The following is a 22,854-nucleotide window of genomic DNA, read 5'->3' as shown; positions in this document are numbered from 1 at the left end:
CGAGTGTATGCACGACGAGAAGATAGAAAATGTTGAAAAGGTATTTTGTTCTCACCTCTTCACATGATATTTGTGGTGGATCTTATTACTGTATCATTTACAGGTTGGCCTCTGCTCACGACCTTTATTGTTGTAACACCTTGTGGATAAACTTCATACATTAATTGGTTCCGCTTTATCTAATTGCTATGTTCCATGATATTGGGTGCCAAAGAGCCATTGCACTCACCGTATTAAAGTTAGGGAAGAGGTTGAGGGGGGAGGATCCATTGAGTCTGAAGGGCAGGAGATGTTTGAGGTTGAGCTGAGGCTGCAGATGCCGCCCCGGCATAGGCAGGGAAGCCAGAAGAGGGTTGCCCTGGGCCGACGTACCTGGAAAACACAAAGAGATAGATGTTAGAAGTTAGAAGAAACAACAGGAAAAGTTAACATAAGGGACATTTTTGTCCCAGTTTGATCATAGCAGTAGAACTGCACTGATGGATTCCAAAAGGTCAGGTGCTGCGCTCAGAGGAGGCCTGACTTTGATTTATTTGATACCAGAGGCACCATTACACCTTCAGCTGACATCCAACACACACATTGTACAACTCAAATGTGTGTATACTAGTGTGCATGTATCCGGGACAATGCGGTGTGTGTTTCGTTTTTTATGCAGACAATAGGAGGTGCACACGGGCAGTTTCGCTGGAGACTTAATACTCCCATCAGTTGGGCGGCTTGATCCCCCAAGGACAAGCCCCCTGTCCCCATACACACACACACACACACACACACACACACACACATCATTTAATTACTGATTTATTGGCTGAGGAAAGGTGCCTGTGCGAGGGAAAGATGGGAGATATCGGATTTCAAATGGACCAGAGATGAAGAGATTTCTAATTTTCTGCTTGGCTGCGTTTCAGTGGACCAGTGTGCTCACCGGTGCACAGGCACTTATCCCAGCACCAGGATCAATCATCGGTGTCAGCTGCAGGTCACCGTGGCCACACCAAAGTATGCCTATCATGTGATCTTTACTGCAACACACACACACACAGGCGGTGTAATAACGCACGCCACAGACAACACCAGCGGTATTCTTAGAAATAGAAAAAGATTGGCCAAAACAGAGATTGTTCTCAGGGTGTATGGTACCAAATGACTTTATCACTATGAGAAAGGACTGAATCCAACACTGAGTCTTAGACATATATTTAAAGGAATACTTCACCCACAAAACAAAGATAAATCAATTACTCACACTGTGTTACCTTGAATCTCTTGAAAGAAAACAACTAATTTCTTCTCGCAGGCCTCCTCGGTGAACAAAGAACCAGAAAACAGAGACATTTCTGAGGGCTGAGTTTAAAAAACAGGAAAAATATATCAAAAACATCTGTTCCCAAATGTGTATGCTCACTACGTCCCAAACTAAACTCTTCAAAACGGTTCGACTGAAGACTGAGGACGTAGATAAATGAGACTTGGATTTTACAGCTCGGGTTGTGTGAGAGTTTCTAAACAGGTGTTTTGGTATAGTTTTGCTTTTACTTCAATTCATCAAGACTTCTCTCTGTTTTTGGATTCTTCGTTCACCGTGGAGGCCTGCGAGAAAAACAAAGTCTTTATCACACGTTCAAGGTAACACAGGGTGAGTAATAAAATATACAAATGATCATTTTGTGTGTGAAATATTCCTTTAAAATCAAATAATCTGTTGTGTTGCGCATGTAATCCATATAAAGGATTGCATTCTGTAGCTAAGAAAAAAGCCCTCGTCTTATTGGCAGGGAATCAAATCTTGAGCTGAATCTGAACCTGTTCCTAAATACAACCCAACTTTGGAAAGCCAAGCACACCATGCACCCATCCATCATCTCATCCTTATTGTTTGCCTCGTTTCAAAAAAAGGACACACTGCTCTCTCCACTGGCTCTGAACATAATTCCTAGACTGCATGGACTGGATGAAATATAGATTCCATTTATAGTTTCCCTAGATTGCTCAAATATGGCTACAAAGCCTTCACAGTCACAGAAACTTGAATTTTGTGGGGTTTTGTTTGTTTGTTGTTTTCTTAGCACTGGTTTCAAGGTGATGATACTGCTGTACGGCCTGTGTGAAGCACAGAACAGAGTAATAGATGGGGAAATCTGTGAGTAGGATTACTTGGCAGGATTGGCAGCCATGACGCGAGGTGAATGTTGTTGGTGTGTGATGGGGGGCTGAAAGACTGAAGCTCTGAGCATATGCTCCTCAGCGCTGGGATCAGGCCTGCCTTTGCTATGTGTGGGCTCTCCTCTGCTGTCTGTCTGACACCTAGAGAGACGCAGCAAAGGATGGACGCGGGCAGCCTCCAGACACGTGGGTAGCAGCCGGCAGGGGATTGCTCGCACACTCAACACACATTTAAATTCACACAGAAAAAGCTGAGTATTCTCTTGGCAGGGCTATCAGAGGAAAAGCTGGGCTTGCAGGGAGGACAGTTATCAGCTGATAGTGCTTCCCCACCTCTCGGTGACTCCCTAGGCAGCTTATTAAATCAGGGGCTGGCTGTTTGCCTCTTTGGATGATAACGCAGCCACGGAGGCGCAGCCCGTATCCAGGCATGTACGACAGTGAGCGCAGGACTTGCATGTACTAGACCGGTATCACACTCACACACACACACAAATGCGTACAAACAACGTACGCACCTCTGAAAACAGATAGCTCCAAGGGCAAGGGGGAAGTCAATATAAACACAGTCACACAACATGAACATGCTTATGTATGTGTGTGTGTGCAGCAAAGAAGGACGGCTTATTTCAGCCTGCAGCTCCCGATAACCTCCTTCTATCAAACTGCTTCCACTTATTCAATCATGTGTGTGTCTGCACATATGTACGTGTTTGCATGACTGTGTGGTTATGTGCACATATGTTCTTTTTTTCCAGAGCCATATCTGCGCCGAGGCTCAGGTTTATTTACGCCTCACTTGTGGTCCGGGGTCCAGACAACCACTGGCAGCTGAGGCAAGGCCTGAAACCAAGTGTCCAGCCTCTTTCTCTTTCTTCCAGATGACTATGCTAACGGATCTGACTGTCTCTGCCAGTCTCTCCCCAGGCAGACCTCCTCCTCCTCCAACCATCACAACAACGCATTCCTCCCTCTCATGACTCACTGGGCTTAGTTACACAACAGCCACCGTCACATCGCATCTACTCGGATGCGTGTATGTTTGTGTGCTGCATCCGAGCCATAGAATTCCAATGCCGATTTTTTTTCAATTATTTTCTTCTTGCTCATCTGAGAAAATAATGGATTCCAACGTACGCACAAGCAAACATACTGAGCTCCTCATTCCTCTTCCGCGCTCACAGAATTAGCTCAATTCAACCTTTTAGTCCTTCTACTGTAATTCTCTTGTCATCACTCCGGTACTCCCTTTTGACAAATTGCCTTTTCTCACATCTAAATACCTCCACCCCGCCCCCGTGCTCTTCGTATCCCTGCAAAGTGCTGCTTAGCGGCACAGGAAGGAGAAGTGGAGAGGGTCGGGGAGGAGAGAAAACTGCTTCTATTTGTGGCCCAGTGTAATTATGTGGGATAGATGCTGGCACAGCAGGGTCTTCTGCCTGTTGTTGTATAGCCTCTCAAAAAACGCCACACAATTGCGCTTTTGTATGAACTTGTTTGAAACAGGTGCCATTTCGAGAATGATCTCCAAATAATAAAAGCATCAGTTGTTTGAGCAAGTGCACCAATACAACATCTATCTTTAAATGACGAAGTGAATCCGAAACATCTCCATCGCCCCGTGGTGGCTGGTCACAGTATAGGTCATAAAACTATGTTCAAATGTTGTAAATAAGTTTTAAATAGTCGTTGCTATATAACGGGGGTTAGACGCCATGATGAGTGAAGGCTCAGGAACATACGTAGAGAAGTAACGTCGAGAGGAGATGTAACTTTAACTTTCCATAACAGTAATTGTCTGTTTCAACCATAGACTGTAAAATGATCTTATACAGTCTGTGGTCCATACAGTCGGTGATTGTGAATCTAGCTAGCTTAGCAACATTTCCACTCACTGTAAGGTTAGCTAGCACTGTCGGACTGCTACCGTGGTGCTAACGCAGTAGCTAGGTGGCTCATGCTAACACGCGGCAGCCATGCTCGGCTCGTGAATGCTTTGGGAAGGTGTGTGGGGGGGACCATGATACCGTAACTCAAGCCCCACTATCCCTACTGCGCAGGCTCTGGCTCCAAATGACATTAAAAAAACAAGATGGCAGCTCAAGCATCCGGAATATTTTTGCTTCATTTTGGTAAAGTGGGAGGAAGAGGAGATGTGTCGTTCATCTGTAGGCTAATTGTCTGTTTCAAACATAGACTGTATTTAATGATCTTATACAGTCTGTGGTTCATACAGTCGGTGATTGCGTCTCTAGCTAGCTTAGCAACATTTCCACTCACTGTAAGGTTAGCTACCACTGTCGGACTGCTACCAGTGGTGCTAACGCAGTAGCTAGGTGGCTCATGCTAACACTGCGGCAGCCATGCTCGGCTCGTGAGTGCTTTGGGCAGGTGTGTGGGCGGGACCACGATATCGTAACTCAAGCCCCACTATCCCTACTGCGCAGGCTCTGGCTCCAAATGACATTAAAAAAACAAGATGGCAGCTCAAGCATCCGGAATATTTTTGCTTCACTTTGGTACAGTGGGAGGAAGAGGAGATGCGTCGTTCATCTGTACAGTCTATGGTCTAGACTCCAGTATGGCAAAACTCTCTTTGTCGTTGTACCTAGCCCACAGAGATAGAAAGAACAAGGGCACTGTACGGCTGCTAGTGATGCACCCTGACAGACCCCTGAGGAGGCACGTGACTTTGGCTATACTGTGCGTATAAAAAGACAAAAGGCTGCTTGTTGAGGAAAAATAACGTACAAGACTATTCCTGCTGCTTAATCCTTCAACAACCACAACAGAGAAGGGAATCTCAGAGAAAGAATTACTTTTATTATGCAGTTTTCAATAGAGCCTAGCAGAAAAAGAAAGCATGATGAAATCCCATTTATAAAAGAATACACCAGAGATGGAGTTTGCTTTGGCTCTCATTTTGTGTGTTTTTTTCTAAGAGCAATTGTCTTTGTTGGTTTCAGCAGAATTTAAGGGCAATATGTAGCACATCTCTGCCTGCCTGCTGAGGAACAGTTGGACTGTCAGTCAGAGCTTCACCATTAGGCCTCTGATCTGATTATCCAGCTGTGATAATGAATATCTACACATCTAAACTTGAATATATTGAACAGGGAATTTGGCAGGGAAATTGCTGACCGGTGAAATGATGAGCACTAAGTGCAGACACAATAGGAGCATAATTACTCTGCACCATGTGGATGATTCTTTCGTCAGTTGACAGGTACACATAATAATAATAATAATAATAATAATAATCTCTCTTTTTGATGATGTTTAGCAAAGTCCTTATATGCTAAACCAAATGTGCATACAGCCCTGACACGCACACTCAAAGTCATAACAGGACGATGCTCATTGTGCATGTGCCACATTGTTGGCACACTGTTTCACCTTCCCCCAGCCACCCCGCAAACCTCCCAGCGGCCGCTGTCCTGCCTCTGATGGGACCGGTTCTGACAGGGCAGGAAGAGCCGGCAACTACAACCCTCCACATAAATATAGAACTGGAGCGTTTTACTTACAATAACCCAGCCAACAAGGGCTTTATTTCAACCGAGGTATGAAATAACCCAAGACATGCTATGCATACAAATGGCTGTCTCTCATGCTCCGCGCCTGGAAATTGTAAATTGGCCTCATGGCATATTAGATATTCACGGCCATTCGAGGGCATGAAATGACATTGCACTGACTGGATGTCCAAATGTACTCCACGGAGAGACACAGCGACAGAGACAAACAGGGAGGGAGAGAAAAGGGACTCTCAAAAGCCAATTAGCTTCCGCTTGATCAGGAGGTAGTGCGAGGGCCACCGTGGGGAACCATTATAGCGTGGATGAAGAACATTAACCACCATCAGTTTTAATTAAATACTGACTCATTTTATTTCTCTACGTCTGCCATTCCTGCCTAACTTTTATTCTCCACTCCTCCCTAAAATATGATGGTAATCTGCAAACCTGGCTTTAAGATAAGAGGCTTCTGGACTGATTAGATGAAACAGTGTAGAGATGATGAAAGAACTTAAATTAGCCCCCAATTAGGCCATTTTTGATTGGTTCAGTTACATGAAAACAGGCAAGAATGATATGTTTCTGTACAGCTGCAGACGTGATATCATCAGGATGCATACAGCTTTATTATAATTATCAGACGCAAGCTTGGAGAGTAGCCAAAAATAAATGCATGATTCCAGCTGCTTTCTCATTCAAACTGACCTTTTAGGAGACTTTTATATCTGCACGCCACTTTCCTGTTTCAGCAGCGAAATGTAAACTATTCTCAATAGCATGCAATTTAAAATTTCTGCAAAGACCTTTCATTTTATCCTCCCTCCTCTCCCTCACCTTACTTTACTGCTTTTAAAGTTGTTTATTTGAATGTTTTTTTTATTTTTTGCTCTTTTTTTTCTGGGTCACTCAGCATGCCGTGCTGGCTGCACTGTGACTGTATATTGTGTAGTGGAGTGTGTAAGGTGATGACTGTGTGTGCTGCACGTGACAGTTTGTATTCTGATGTGTGTGCAGCAGGCAGATACGCTTTATTCGGCAAATATGTGCAAGGAATATTGGAGCAGAACAGAGCTCCAACTTTACCCTGTTTGATGTCTGAACAATCAAATGTCGGCTTGTCATCTTAACTTTGTGTGTCCGTGTGAGGGGAGGAGAGCTGCATGATAAAAAGGTTGCCGGAGATATTTCCAGCAGAGATACTGAGAGTCAAGCTCTAATAGAGTCGTGAAGATTTTTTTTCTTATGAGGATTATATATAATCTCAGCTCTGTTAGTTTCTTTCCCTGACCCTATTTTAAGATAATCTTTTAAAAAGAAATATCTCATATGTAGTTCTGCCCTCCTTTCTCTTCCTTTTCCCTGGATTGCAGGAGGTGGCAGATTGCACCATGCGGCCTGATTATATGCAAGGCTAAGCACAGTTGGCCCTACGACTGAAAATAGAGCACTCTCAGGGAGGAAGATGACTTCATAACTTTACTTTCACATGCAGTTTTAGAGGAATTATACAAAGTCGAGCTTATCTCTCAGTCAACCCCAAAATCTCACCTGGACTCAGTCAGGCTTCTGCGCTCCTGCTGGCTCGGCTAAATTTGCATCATCACTTCATCGCTTCATTAATCACAGAAGACACAATTAGAAGAAGTAAGATCATTTTGCAGAGGATTTATAAGAAGGTTTAGCCCTTGCACAGCTCCATCACAGTGTGGATAAAGGTTTATAGAGGCTAATTTACAGCTAATAAATAAAATATGGCCTGACATTGAAATTTAAACAAGATCAATATTCAGCTGTGATGCTCCCTCACCAGAGAAAGATATAAACCTTTGTGTTCCTGGCATTAACAAACAATACAATGAGAGGTGAGTACATTACTGTATCGTGTTACATCACATTAAATGTTGCCTTTTTGACACGATGAAAGAAATATTTGTAACATTTTACCACAAACTACAGAGAAGTTTTGAGCAGTATGTTCGGGTCTACGTCGCGGCAGTCCGACGATGGTAACAGAACCTCGTGGAGATGCTTCTTTTCCCGGAGAGTGTCTATAATGAGTTCTGTCAGGCAAGCAGCGAAAAGCGCGTTGCTACTGAACCCAACCTGAGCAGAGGCAAGGCCCATCTGTCAAGCTGAGACGATAAGCCTGGAGCCATCCAGAAACAAATTGCTCAGCTTCCCCACTGCGCAGCCCTACGAGGCAGGCGGCTACGGGCGGCAACAAAGATGCTTTTGATTCCTGATGCTACACAGGAAAGAGGAGGAGTAGAAGGGAAATATCAAACACATTAATCTATGCAGATGGTGCCGATGGCCAGCCATTGCTCTGCAGAAACAGCAGCTGCACAAAGAACTTCAACGTGACGATAAACAGCAAAGAAAGAAAAAAAGAATTCTGGCAATACGTTTTTATTTGCTTTCAAGCCTTAGGGTGGGCAGCTTTAATAAGTCACCCACACTTTTCCTAATCTCCTCCCTTTGCCTTACAAAGATAATGACAGCTGTTGGACCTTTCCCTCGAGGTACAAACACACTTTTACAACGCGCTGTTAGAGAGGTGGGAGATGATCAAAGTTAAAATGACAAACTGTTTAAACATCTGTCTGAGGGAGTCAACGTTGGCATCATCTCCAAACAAATATATACAAATTCAAAGCGGTGCCTTTCCCACAAATATGCAAAAACCCAGGGATAGGAATTGTGCAGGATTGACAGGAACTCCGATGAGGTTCATTTCCTCAGCAAATTGAGTCATTTGTGGAAGTGGCATTAAGTGCAACGTCGTTTTTTACATGAGTAAATGTCAGGCTGGTCAGCGAAGCGTCACTCTGCCATCATGCCAACTGTGACAAGTCATTATAAATTGATTAGATCTGGTGGGCGAGCCGGACCGGTTGGATCTCTGAGAGAGAGAGAGAGAGAGAGAGAGAGAGAAAGAGATGCGGTGTACAAGAGAAAATAAGCAGCTAACTCCTCAGCTGACGAGTTGAGAGGAGCCAGAGATGAAAACACTCACTCACACACTGAGAGGCAGATGTAAAGGTGGTTACGAGGCTGTGACGAATGTGAAATGAAATTGAAATTGTAGCTGTGCTGAACACAGTGGAACTATCCTCTCCTGAATTTCTCATCAGAGATGAATAGTGTATTATAACAACACAACCCCCCACACCCACACCCACACACACACAAGACAAGCTCTTCACAATTAATGATTCATTTACACAGCTGCAAGTATTCTGAGATTCTTAGGTATCGCAGGCGAGAACATTCCCTGTATTTATACAAACGACAGTAGAAGACTGCTTGCGAAGAGCATTGTGCTGAACATTACTTGTGTATTAGTACATTCATTGTTATGCAAAAGAGCTCCTACTAAGCGAGTTGTGTTTGCAGCGAGCCAGTAAATTGCCTTCTAGAGCAGATTTCTTTTCTTTCTTTTTTCGTCAAATGGCCCGCTGATCATCTGCTCAAATTCCACCTAAATTGGTTTTTCACAAAATATCTCTTTTCTTGACTCCTTCCCCTCTTTCAGGTTCTTTGTTTTCGACATTTCTTATAACACAGCTAATTTAAATTTCCGCTTGCAGGCATGTGCCCACGGCCAATAAGAACTCTTAATAAAAATGTGTAGTGGCTAGAAGAAGGCAAAGCGTTCCTTTTCTTTTTAAGTCCTCGCTGTAGGGGCCAAGTGTTTCTCTCGCTACCTTTTAACAGATAGCAGGGAAGTGGGAGACGCCGCTTCTATTATTTGAGGAACAGAAATGCAGTTACATAAGAATTACGGCGCAGTAATGCAACTGTGGTAATAAAAATCCTCCAGCTGTGAACATTGGTAATGCATAAATTAGCTCGCATTCAATAATGTAGAGAACACCTCAAGAAAAAACAAACAATTGAAGGAGATAATTCTTTCCAAAGATCATTTTAATTAGCCACATATGCTCACAAAAGATGTAAGCATATGTGGCTATTACTAAACTGAGAGACAATTAACTGAGAGGATTTAACCCTAAAGTGTCCGGGCTCAGGTTAAATGTCGGCTGAAGGACGACGCTGATGTTAAAAACCAATTACCCCTCGGTTGCTTTTTAAAATGCCCTCACTCTCAATCGACAGCGGCCTTGTGAAATAAACGAGCTAATTTTGCCTAACCTGGGATGTAATTGTTTCAAATCAACCTCATGCCTCAGCGTCACTGCCAGAATAATTGCTCAGGAGCGTGAAGATTAATCTACAGAAGCACATCTGTGGGACTTAATTTACGGGTCGCAGTGCCATGCCTTATGGATTCATTAGACCCGTTTGCTTTTCAATCCTGTACAGCATATGCAGCTAGACAAAGGGGCAAATAATGGAGGTGGGAAATGTCAGGAAACAAGCAAAGACATTCAATGTGTGTACGCAGTCCCATGCGCATGGCTTCTGACACTTTAACCTTGTGGGCAATGTACACAGATGCAGACGCAGACCCATGTTCCTGAGCAGAAGGCGATGTGTGTGTGAGTACAGCTGTGAGAAACTGTCATCCCCAAACGATCGGCCTCTCCTCATGTGCACCTGGTAACGGAGGAGAAGAGTCAGGCTCAGACACAGTCAACACATTTTTACAAAGGAGGAAAAGTGTCAGCGTTTGCCGAACGTGGGCCTCCAATCAGCGGCGGGTAAGAAATCAGCGCTAGGATTACGAGCCACTTTGGGGCTGAGAGAGGACGGGCCGTTCTACCAGCTCTCTGAAGAGAAACAGCTGCAAGCCGCAAATTGGAAAGGCTTTGTGAGAAGCTGCTCTGCCCTTTGTTGTCTCCTTCCTCTTCTACTCAAAGTGCTGGCATGCAGATGTCTCCTCTCATTCCTCATGTGTAATTACAAAGATGGGAGGCCGGCATAAAGCGATGATTCCACATATGAGGCAGTGTACTGCAGGATGCACACCCGAGCCGCGCAGCCTGCGTGTCTTTAAATAGGAAAACTTCACCACAGCAAAGAATTTGAAGCACCACTACCAAAGCCTTTCCAACGTGACGGACCAGACACAATAATATGGTGGACAAACAAACAATGCGACCCCCCATGGTGGTTTTATATACCCTCCACTCCAGCTGTAGAGCCCTCTTGCTCTGCCTGGATGCAGAGGAGAGACAAGGGGCTGAGCAGATAAGGATTCTTATCAGAGACCATGCAGGTGTTTGGAGGAGTGAGGCCATAACAGGATTCCTAAGTTTCTATTGGCAGGCAGGATTTCACTTCATGTGAAGAGTGGAAGAAGAGAAGCGCAGAGGGATGGATGGGTGGAGGTTGGGATGGGAGTTGTGTGTGAGGTGTGACGGGTGAGCCGGTGGCCAGGGTGTTAGAATTGTGAATCCCCTCAGGGTGCCGCAGTACAGCGCGTCTTAGACGCCTGCTGGTGTTGCGATAAGGAGCGAAAAAGCAATCACTCCAGTTACCCGGCAGCCCCAACTGGCATCTTGCTGCCTCTCAACATGCTACCTGGGTATTTCTCTCAAATATAACTGGCTTTCTGTTATAGGTCAGCTCCTCTGTGGGCTGTTACCTAGGGAGGAGATAGGAAACAAGAGAGGAGAGGAGACACCAAAGGCCTTTCATTTACAGTTAGCCCCGTGAAGAGTGCATGTGGTCCTACTGTATCTAAATCTAACAATGCAAAGCAGTTTGTGTGGCAGAAGTTCCTCGTGCCACCACAGGCTGCCATTTCAAACTAACTTTATCACCCACAGAGGTCAAGGACATGCGGTCTGGCTCTGAGTGGATCCTCAGACTCTCTGGAGAGTGTTTCTCATTAGTGCGATTCCAGCTGAGGATTATAATGCGAATCCTTGAGATAAATCTTTGCTCATCACAGAGAGACCATCAGCTGTTGCAGTCAACCAGCGCCGACTCCTGAATTATTCATTTCCTGTTTACAGCAGGCGACAGGTGCGTGACCTCTGTGATGAGTGCCCAGGGTGTCTGGAAGAAGTGGTGACGAGGGAAGGGGAGGAGGGGGGAGGAAGCCTCAGAGGGACAGCACTGGAGACGTGGAGCAGGAGGTGGGGGGGGATTCAGACGAAACTGCCAATTTGTCAGAGTCAGGTGCTCGGTAAGGTTTGGGGGCTTCTTCTGCTTTTCATGCTTTTAATTTTAATTATTTGGCAGGATATGCAGCTTTAGCAGACTTTTAAGTACGGCTGCACGGGAGGGAGAGTAGGGTTGCCAATTGTGGGGGTGTAGCAAGGGAGAAAAAGCAAGTACATTACTGTTCCCCCAAAGTGTTAGAGTGAAACCCAGGGTGGCAGGGGGGGTTGGGGAGGTCTGCCAAGCCTGAGCTGCACATCAGCAGAGTGGCATTTACTGTAACCTTTCTCCTGGCTTTTAATAACTGCAGCAGAAACAGCAGAAACACGGATCACTGCGAGTCACTGGGGAGCGCTGGGAAACGGATCTCACACAGAGCCCATAAACACACAGGGACGACCATGAAGTCGAACTCTAACTCAGTTTCAGCTCTATGAAAACTTTAATATCAGTCTGAGAGTAACACAGGGAGGTATGGCACATAAGAAAAGAAGCGTAGCGCCGCTGAAAGCAAAAGGAGATGGACGGACAATGAGGGTAGAGGCTGGAAATAAGCGGATGTTGTCAAAAGACACAGGCAACCTGTCTGGTTTGTTTAGTTCAACACCAAAGAAAAACCAAACCGAATCACAGGAATTCAATCTGGTTCACTTAACCTGAATAATAGTCTCTGACACCTGATAGCTCAGGAATAAGCCTCCTCTTCATTCACACATATCGATGTGGACATCTGCATGAACACACACACACACACACACACACACACACACACACAACAATGCATGTGAAAGCAAACAGGCGCACGCACTCTCTGCATGATGCATGAGTTTCACCTTCAGGCAACCGGGGAAAAGAGACAGACATTTCTCCCCTTCGGCCAACTCCTGCTTCAGACAAAATAACAAACGGCTGGATGATATAGTGAGCTGTCCCCTCTGGTTGCAAAGTGGGAATGGAACCACATCTCCGAGACAGCGGCTACAAACCCATTTCTATAACCGCCTGCTCTTTATCTCTCTCCTTCTCTCAGCTGTGCGTCCACGGAGACCTTGGCAGATCTCAAAGACAGATTAATCGCGATTGAAAGTTGCTGAAGTGTCCTCAAGCGTCAAAGCATTACTACTTATCGCGGGAGAGCACAGTGGAGACGATCCAATGAAAAGGCTGACAGTAAGCTATGAGGTCATTTGGGATGGACGGACACCCACAAAGCAGGTCGTACTGTAAAGAGCACACAGACTATCGTGATGTGAAATCTTGATTTTAAAGACTTGTTCCCAGTCGGCCTGTGGTCGGCCTTTAGCTGCTGCTGCTGCTGTAACCGCATGAAACTCTTGTTTCCAGCACGAGCATCACAGTTCTGTCAGCTGACAGTCCCGTCCCGTCCCACGTGGACTAAAATACCCTGGAACCAGATTTTACATTTAGTTTTTAAGGCTTTGAACGAGCTAGCTCCAGCATATCTCAGTGACCTTTTACATTCCCTCTGTCCTCCCAGAACACAGAGGTCATCGGATAAGCTGCTGCTTTCAATCAATAGTCGTTTGAGACGCAAAGGTGGCGTGCACCTTGTGTGGAACTGCCTCCCTCCACACGTTCACTTCTCTGTGTTTCAGGTTGTGTGTCATCGTGTCATTTAGCAATTTCGGTACTTTTGTCAACGTGCTTCACTTCTTTTGATGAGTTTAGTGACTCTACTCTGCTAATCATGTTTCTTTAGATACTTAATTCACCGAGTAGCAGACTTCCCAGCATCCATTGCACTTACATTATTGATCTTGTCGGTCAAGGTTAGTGAACTTAACTACATAACATGTTACACATTTTTAAGGCAGCAGGGAAACTTACAATTGAAGGTGAACCAGCATGTGTAGTGTAACTAGAGAGTAAAATAATCACCACAAACATGCTTTACATTGCTTTCCTTAATGTGGACGCTCTCTGTTACTTCAGCCAGGACACATCTTTACATCCTCGAGGCACGCTAATACCACAGTGACATAGTTTTATTGATGACTACATTATTTACCGCAACTTGTAACGCCGCAATCATTTAATGTTAAACGCGCCGGAAACTTTGCGTTAAATCTTAAATCTTAAACAAAATTAACAGCAATCAAAAAAATAAAATCGTCTTTGGGGATTATTTAAAGTGCAGCTTAATCTGCAAAAACAAAAAACTGCTAATCTTCTTAATCAAGACTGTGTGGGTTTAGTTTGATCAACCCACCAACTGTCATCAGATACTGATTCAAATGCTGTTCAATCCTGATTGGTTCACAGACGTTCATGACAGCAGCTCTAACTGCTTTCTGCCCACAGCACAGACATCACGAGGAAAATCATCTCTTCATGTTCATGTGGGATCCTTCACACTGCAGCAAAGTGAAAAAAATATGTTTAATGGTCCTTTAAATCCGCCCAAATCATACAGCAGCAAAATGTTGATAATATTATTTAATTATTTAAAAATAATACTATGAATATTACTGTTACCTCATCTGTTAGTCGTCTTGGTTAGCCATATAAAATACAAATATTATTTATTACTCACTGACAAATAACAATTTAATTTATTGCACATCTTATGTGTTTTGTAATAATTAATTAGTGATTTGCCACTTTATGCTTTAATATCATTTCTAGGTTCCATGACCGGAGCAATTCAATTATAAATGTAATCATCGCTGCTTTGTGTTCATTAAACATGTTTCTAATAAAATCACTGCAGCTCATTGAGATTTTAGTTACAGCGTTGCATTGGTTACAACATGCTGTACCTTTTACCCCACCACACACACACCTGTGTATTCTGCTACCATTTCTAATTATTTATCATTTTCAAAACGTTACACAGAAGAGAATGCATCATACAAGAGATATAACATTCAGCTGTAGTCCTAACATCTCGGGGATCAATCCCATATTTACAAGGTAGCATCCATGTTGATGACATAACTAGTGGTGTAACTAGAGCTTTGTTGACCTTTGACCAACACGCTGTAACCTCGTCTGACTGCCCGGGCCTCAGCTAACCCACTCCAGTCCGTCTGCGTCTTGTCTTCGGAGACAAAGAGGATTTAGCGTTAATCCGGCTTCAACACAACAGCAAGAGAGCATGAGCAACAGCACTCCAGAGAAAAGGACTAATCAGGGCATCATGAGCATCAAACAGGGAACAATTACTTCTAATAAAATCAATTTTGTTGATTGACTGAGAGAAAGAGAGGGAGAACGAGAGCCGGCAGTTATCTGATTGGATTTGATTACCATCGAGTGTTTTGTGTAGGATCACGTCAGAGAAAAGAAAACACCTTAACTAATTATTCCAACCGTCTTGGAGATGAAAAATAAAACCCTGACCCTCAAAACGTGCCACTGCTGGTTTGCCTTGTTGATTTGATAAAGTCCCCAAACATAAAACATAAATCAGTAAAAATGTGTTCACCCAAAAATGAGGCGATTAAGAAACGTCTGCACAAGACAACACGTCCACAAGTCGCTCCCACTCTTAACCGCACAAGTCTTCAACAACCAGCACGTATGAAATGAGTTCTAAAAAAAACAAAAGGCACAAAAGCGGCTGATGAGCTGACAAAAAGGTTTGATTGTAACACAGAACAAACGTTGGATTTGATTGCAGTAATGAACAAATGGCGTTAACAGGTGGAAGTGTAGCTGGGGAAGTGTACAATTTGCAATCCCCCCTCATTAGTAAGCAAAAGAATTCAATCACCTCTCTTTGGTAAGCGGTTTGATAAATCCCTTCAAAGTGGTGTGTGCTTCAACCACAGCGAGCGGCTATAATAGATGCAGAGCTGCTAATGCGTCGTTCTCATTGACTCTGCGCTCGCTGCTCCGTGAAGATCAGCCTGAACACAATCATTGGCCTCAAGCAAACAAACGCAGGTCAATGAGGTTGGGGCTTGGCGGGGAGCTGTGGGGAGTGTTTCTTCTTGCGCCGGCTCCAGTAGCTTTGCAAATGTTATTCATATGTCCCTCGAGAGAAGAGACTGCAGCGTGCATATGCTTGAGGGGAGGGCAGGAGCTCCAAGTGGACAGGGCCATGTCTCTGAGAAGACAAAGTGTGTCTCCTCGCCATTACTACCACTCTGTGCTGCGTCCAAGACACAGCGGGAAGTGTCCCCTGGGACCGTGACGAGAGACAGACGACAGGAGACACATGTTTCCACCGCAGGACTCCACTCACTTCTGGTACCAGGTTCTTTTCCACTGCCGATAGCACCCGCTCAGTGAAGCCGGGATTATCAGAAGATCGGCGTAACGGGACACTCGCTCGGAACACAAACAGGAACGTCTGCACTTTGTCAATTTTACAAAGTAGTTTTACAGGCTGCACTTTCTTTATTTTCTTATATACGGGTCGAGTGAATAAAAACATCTTTGTGCAGGATATCCTGTGTCGCGTTAGTGACGATCAGAGTATCGGGTACTATTAACAACATTCGCTAATGGAAATACAAAAACAGTGAGTAGAGCCGTTGCCGAACCGTGCAGTGGAAAGTGCAGCGACAGAGGACGAGTATTAAAAGATAGAAAAGTGAAGATGGTGCGAAAGCAGACTTCTGCCTGGAGTCTCATTCTGAACACTGAACAAAAACCACGTGAGGCATCAAAGGCCGATCGGCGTATTTGTTGCGTTACAGCGGGACAAAAGCAGCATTTGGCAACGGCTTAGACTGAGGGAAACACACACAAACTTATCTCTCCATGCTTGCCAACAGATCCCCAATCAATTCGTTAGACAGCCTCTTCTTGAACGCATACATGCATGCACACACACACGGGAGTGCGGTACTGCTATGATTAGCTTGTCCCACTTAATCACTTCCTATTAGAGACACCTGCAAGGTTGCGGGAGCCTTGTGTGATTATGTGTAATCATAGAAATGTCACATTTGAATGATAAGCAGCATGGGAAGACGGCTCCAAGCGCACCGTAGAATCACCAGCTATTCTCATGCATAGGAAAAACTATTCATCTCGCAAATAAATAGAAAAAGAAAGTTCAGTAAGAATATAATCTCTCACACATACTTTGCATATGCTGTGCAGGCGTTTGGATACACACAAGCACCCACACTGGGCTGGGATGAGGCGGGGGGGGGGGGCTATCTGCTTTGGATAAAAGACATCCCTTATCAGCTTCCTCATAGAGGAGCTGGGAATGAAGGCATTTACTCAAATGAAAGAGGCAGCTTTTGGCGATAAGCCGAGAGAGACAGAGCTCAACTAAGCTTTCACATTGGACCGGGCCTACAGAGGGAACAGAGGAGGACGTGAAAAAAAACCAGAGAGGATGGACGAATAGATGGATGATTAATTGGTTGATTGTTGATGAAGTGATGGGAGGATGGGGCAGGCTAATATTTGGTGCCGTGTTGTGCTTCGAGGCAGATGTGTGCCTACAGAGGAGTATGTGGCTCTTGTCTGCCGTAGAAGTGCTGCACCTAAAGGGCATTTAGAGGATGTGGGTGTGAATGTATTGTGTTGACCCCGGGTATTGTGTCTGTGCTGGTGTGCACATGTGCGACTATACCTTCTGCCTATCCCCGTGCTTGTAGCTGGCCCCTGTCTGCACAGCGAGCTGGCACATCTCTGCTGCACTGGGCTGTGAGCCGCACTAGAATAACCCACTTCAAAGAGACCCATTGTCACACACTAATGTGGCAAACGGCAGCTAGCGCCACAGAAATCAGCACACACTGAGACTGGATATTCCCTCTGAGATGGGGGAGGAAGGGTGGCGTGGGAGGGGATGAAGCACAGAGAGAGAGAGAGAGAGAGAGAGAGAGAGAGAGAGAGACAGAGAGAGACAGAGAGACAGAGAGAGACAGAGAGAGAGAGAGAGAGACAGAGAGAGAGACAGAGAGAGAGAGAGAGAGCTTTGTTCGCAAACACGCTGCTGTGCCAACATTAATCATGTAGACTCTCATAAAATCATTAGAGCTCATCATTCCCAGTCAGGCTCTCTCCTCACCGGCTCAGTACTGACGAAGAGAAGCGAGAATGCCAATTTCTGTAGGAGATGTAAGCCAACACACACAGACACCTTTGTAGTGCAACATATCAACACGGAGAAGAAGTGAGACAGCTGAACTGAACAGCAGGTGACTCGAGATGTATTTATGTACAAAAGCTTGTACATATTCTACGTGTTTCATATATAATAAATAATAATAAAAGGTTACCCGCAGACATATTTATGTACTTGCAACTGCATTTGTACTCATTGTCGTTTCATTACGCACTGATTGCTCTTAAATGTCTGTGTGAACAAAGAATTTCTATATATATGTTTCATTTATGTGTGTCATGTGTGTATATATGTGTGTGTGTGTGTGTGTGTGTGTGTGTGTGTGTGTGTGTGTGTGTGTGTGTGTGTGTGTGTGTGTGTACAGAAAATGCTTACTATTTATATTGGAGATTGCATCATGTGTGCACAGAAAATTGCATGATTGGATTTTCTCAATTGATTTATTTACATTTGTTTGTTGCACAGGCATTCAGAGCTGAGCTTTACTTTGTGTGTGTGTGTGTGTGTGTGTGTGTGTGTTTCCAAATGTTTACTATAATTTATGTATTGCACTTTCCCGATTCATTATACATTTGTACATCTCTTAATTGTTTGTGAAATCTATTCACATATATTATTCACTTCTCAACTGACTGATGTGAGAGATATGAGACAGAACCCGTGGCCCCGCAGCTCTTTAGCTTGTCTTCATTGTGTGTCCAATGTGCTCGTGTGTATATGTGCATCGAGTACAATGATCGGACATTAATTCCCAGCTACTGTAATTAATCTGGAGAGCAGTGGGCTGTTAAGCGCTCAAGAGATGGCGAGCGGTACAGGAGGAGGTCAGCATCCCGACGGCAGACAAAGAGCCCGAGCAAAGACAGCCATTAGAGCTGGATCACCAAGTCTTCTGTTTACACTTATCACCATTTACACACTAGCTGCACTCTATTATGAGCATTGGACCCTGGCGTATTGCAGATCGGTGGACAGGGCACCAGGTTCTGATTGCTGGAGTTGACTGTAAAATCGATGGCCTTTGTTACTTTCTCAGCGGCTGCTGATCCTCCTCCTGCACGGAGAGCTGGGGTGGTTATATGGACAGTCTGGTTTGATGACTTACAAATACACTCGAGACAGAGCGAGGACTGAGAACAACGGGAGAGAATAAGAGGGAGACATCCCTTTCAAGGTATATTCCCTTTATGTTTCAATCCTCTCTATTTACACTCAGTTTCTAGCTCTCCGTCTCTTTGGCCTCTTTCTTTTTTCTTCATGCGCTGCTTCTCATCCTTCAGTTTTCTGCTCTTACTGGCCTTTCACTCTTCTCTCGCTTATTTAAGTCAAGGTCAGAGAATGAAGTGGAGGAGAAGTCACCCACTTCAGTTGAAAGCTGCCTTACCTGCTAAAGACCAATTAATTCACACACACACACACACACACACACACACACACACACACACACGGCACTGGGAGATGATGTGCTTCTGCTTCCCTTCAAGGTCTCCATCTTTAGCCTTAGCACCCGGGGAGTGAGAGGCTAAGTGTTGAGGTTTTGGTGCAGAGAGCAGCGCGGGACCATTTCTCATGTTGTCAGAGCTCCCGCTGGGCCTCACATATGCCTGCAGCTCTCAGTATCCAGAAGCCATCACTTCAGCAGGCGGGCCAATCAAACCCACGCTGTCACTTCAGTGAAATGACTTAAACTGTCACTCACACATGAGCCTTTTCCCCACAGGGGGGCCCCCAAGGCCAGAAAGGGGCACATACAAACTGCGCGTACAAATATATACAAATACAAATTGCACACTTACATATTAATAACCTTCAAAACTAAGTGTGTGCATGAAACCAGAGAACAAGAGCTCATGAATATCTGTGGGGGGGGGGGGTCAGGTAAAGTTTCTGTAACTTCACTGACCTGTGACCTCTGCTCTTTGCTGACCTCTGACCTGTGACCTGTCTGAAAGGTGCCTGAAGGTCCATGTACACAGGTCTAATTATTGTCACTGCAACAGTCCACCCACTCACCCTCTGAGCCAAGTCTGAATACAATCCACACACACACACACACACACACACACACACACACACACACACACACACACACACACACACACACAAATCCACCCTAAACACTCAAACACATTTACATATAAATGTGCATTTTGAGTTTGATTTATGAAGTGTTGTATTCCTGTATGTCTCCAGATGAACGTAGACGCTGTGCCAGTGGAGTTTGGTAAAGAGATAAAGCTCATTAAGCATATTTCCCCAGTAAAGACAACATAAACACAAACTGTCTGTGTCCATGTTTTGGAATCCGATCAAGGCCTTTGTAACAACCTCATCGATGCAGCAGAACTGTCAATATCCTCTTTTTTTATTTCCACGCTCGTCACTCACCCTGGCACCTACACTGACCCACGATTGAGAGTAGTAGCGCGCTGCAGAGATCTGGAAAGCTAACTTCTTTCTAACTCCTTTCAAGCCTTGCACGAAATGTATTATTTTGTGCAGCTCCCTCTGGAGCCACAAAACAAGCTTTACACAACTTTTTTTCCTCAGGTGCAGTAGTACTCCCCAAGACCTGTACACAGACTTTAGAGGGTAACATTGGTGGAGTTCCCCCTTTAACATAATACAATGGGAAAGAAATCCATCAGAGAAGAGTCAGGGATTCTTATGTTTGCACAATAGCCCTAAAAAAAACCAGAGCATGTGCCGCCATAACGCACGTTGTATTATGAGTCGAAGGTGTGACTCATGCTGGGACGGCAGCGCTTCATCACAAAACGACTCATGAACATCAGATGTTGATGATGAACAACATTGTGAGAGCTTCCATGAATATAATCCTCCTTTAAACTCTCATCACCTCCTGGACTGATCTCTAGAGGGAAAGATAAAACAAGATCAAGAATAGTGACTACAGTGAGACAAAAAATAATAAGAATAAAAAGAGAGCGTTTTGAAGTGATGTCACGCCCCACTGTTTCTGTTTCCTGGAAGCAATGACTGACTGTCACATAAAAGTGAAAGAGAGCCACACGCATACATCGACTGCTGCATAAAAGTGGGATAGAACTTTACACCAGGGGGACGACATATAAAATGCAGTAAGATGAGAAACAATAAATATGAAATAATATATTATACAGTTAGTGGTAGTACTACACATTCCTCTCGCTCTCGCTGGAGTCTTTACTGAGATGACGCAGACTAATAGGAGCTGAGGTAATGAAAAATAAAAAAGTCAGTTTGATTACGTATTTGTCATTTGAGGTGAGTTGTCTGTTGAGCTAATAGAAGAGTGTGTTATTTCTCTCTGCTGCTGCTGTGTGTGTGTGTGTGTGTGTGTGTGTGTGTGTGTGTGTGTGTGTGTGTGTGTGTGTGTGTGTGTGTGTGAGAAGGTAGAAAGGGGTTGAGCTGGAGAGCTGCCACCTTCATCCCTCTGGCACACGAGAGATGAACAAAGAGACGGGAGGCTCAGGAGATCCATCCATCATAATATCTCATTGCCTCTCGCACGTTGCTTTTGCATGCATGTGACACACAATAACACACACACACACACACACACACACACACACACTCAGCCCACAGTTGCTTTAACCGAGAAGACTGAAGCCAATCAAACACTTGAGGAAGAGCTTGTTCATCTGAGAGGCTGACGGAGCAGATGTGGAGTTGGTGGGAAGTGGACCAAACCCCTCAGTCCAACCTTTTAATTAACCCCTCATTTACTCCTCCTCCACCTGCACAGCCACTTCAAAAAGATGTGCTATTTCTGCACGCTGCCTGGGAACCCCCTCTGCACGTTAAAGCTGGAAGCCAAGGGCAAGTGGACATCTCAAGGTCAAGCTGTACATATGCTATCATTACGCCAGTCTACTGAAACACCACATCGTTGTTCCAATGCCATTCTACTTATACTCCATCAGGGTGTGGCCAGACCCCACTCTGTAGTCACAGCCTGTAACCCTAACCTCATGTAATTAGCCATGATCAAGCTTGGGGCCCTGTTTAGTGCAGATTAGCCTCGCTTCCCATGCATTCCCACCCCCCCCCCACCCCCCCCGACCCCACCTCAGATCCCGCAGATAAAAAATAAAGGAGTGGAAGAGGAGGAATGGCACCCACTCCCAGAGGGACAGGCCTATAATCAGCCCTCCCACAGCCCCACAACCTGTCTCCTGCCTGGGGGCCCGGCAGGGGGGTCATGGGTGGATGGGTGAAGTGAGGCAAGGTTGAGCCCCCACCACAACCTCTTTTTCCCCTCTTTTTCCCAGTCAATACTGAGTAGGAACAGAGCCGTGCTTCTCTGGAGACAAGTACACGTTGAATAATCGTGTCCGTCGTCACATACCGACCGTTATGTGCTCCTGAGAAGACGCCGATGCAGCCACAGAGATCCCCTGTGAGCCACCAAGCGGCTTTTAAGACGACATAATGGCCGAGCTGGAATCATCACAAGACAAAGGCCGGAGTAGTTAGGGCTCCAGTATAGCTTCACGTTTATGAGCTGACTAAAAGGAGAACACTGACAGGAGAAGGACAACATTTAGTCAAACACCTCAACGCTGACGGCTGCATCCATCGTCACTGGCGGAGGGATTAGGAGATAGCGTTTGGGAGGAAAGTAAATATCTTGAGAAATGCTAATGTGGCATCCATTTGCATTAGTCATTGGCCCATGCACCGAAGCCATTTTAAGAGCAACGAGATCTCAAAGCACCCGATCCCACTTATATCCAGATCCATGACATCCAGAGGCCTTACTGTAGCAGTGTGTGAGTATATAACCATTACATCCAAATCAGCAAACAAGACTCAGCGTATTCCCCTTGCATCTCATCCTTCTCCCTTTCACGTCTTCTATTTCTTCGTCTTTGAAATGGAAGGAAGAGCTCAAAGCTCAGTCCACTCAGAAAGACGTTGATATGTAAGAATAGTCACTGAGCCACGGATCTAAATCAGTGTTTCAGGTCCATCCCTCAGCTCAGGCCACACAGAGGAAATGTTCACCTTTATTCTCTGATATAAAGAGAGATGAGG

General features: G+C 44.9%; 1 protein-coding gene across 2 annotated transcripts in view; it reads right to left on the bottom strand.

The window, feature by feature from the left end:
• znf385c (zinc finger protein 385C) overlaps positions 1 to 22,854 on the bottom strand; it is a 127,567-nt gene that overhangs the window by 21,776 nt on the left and 82,937 nt on the right. For both annotated transcript variants that reach the window (XM_029437603.1, XM_029437604.1), the window contains one exon: positions 230 to 372. In XM_029437603.1, the coding sequence (XP_029293463.1) occupies positions 230 to 372 (143 nt within the window). The remainder of the gene's footprint in view (positions 1 to 229; positions 373 to 22,854) is intronic.

The sequence above is a fragment of the Cottoperca gobio genome, chromosome 8 (assembly GCF_900634415.1).
Source record: "Cottoperca gobio chromosome 8, fCotGob3.1, whole genome shotgun sequence".
NCBI classification, from domain to species: domain Eukaryota; kingdom Metazoa; phylum Chordata; class Actinopteri; order Perciformes; family Bovichtidae; genus Cottoperca; species Cottoperca gobio.
The sequence above is the reverse complement of the archived record's forward strand: the minus strand, read 5'-3'. Positions and strand labels throughout refer to the sequence as shown.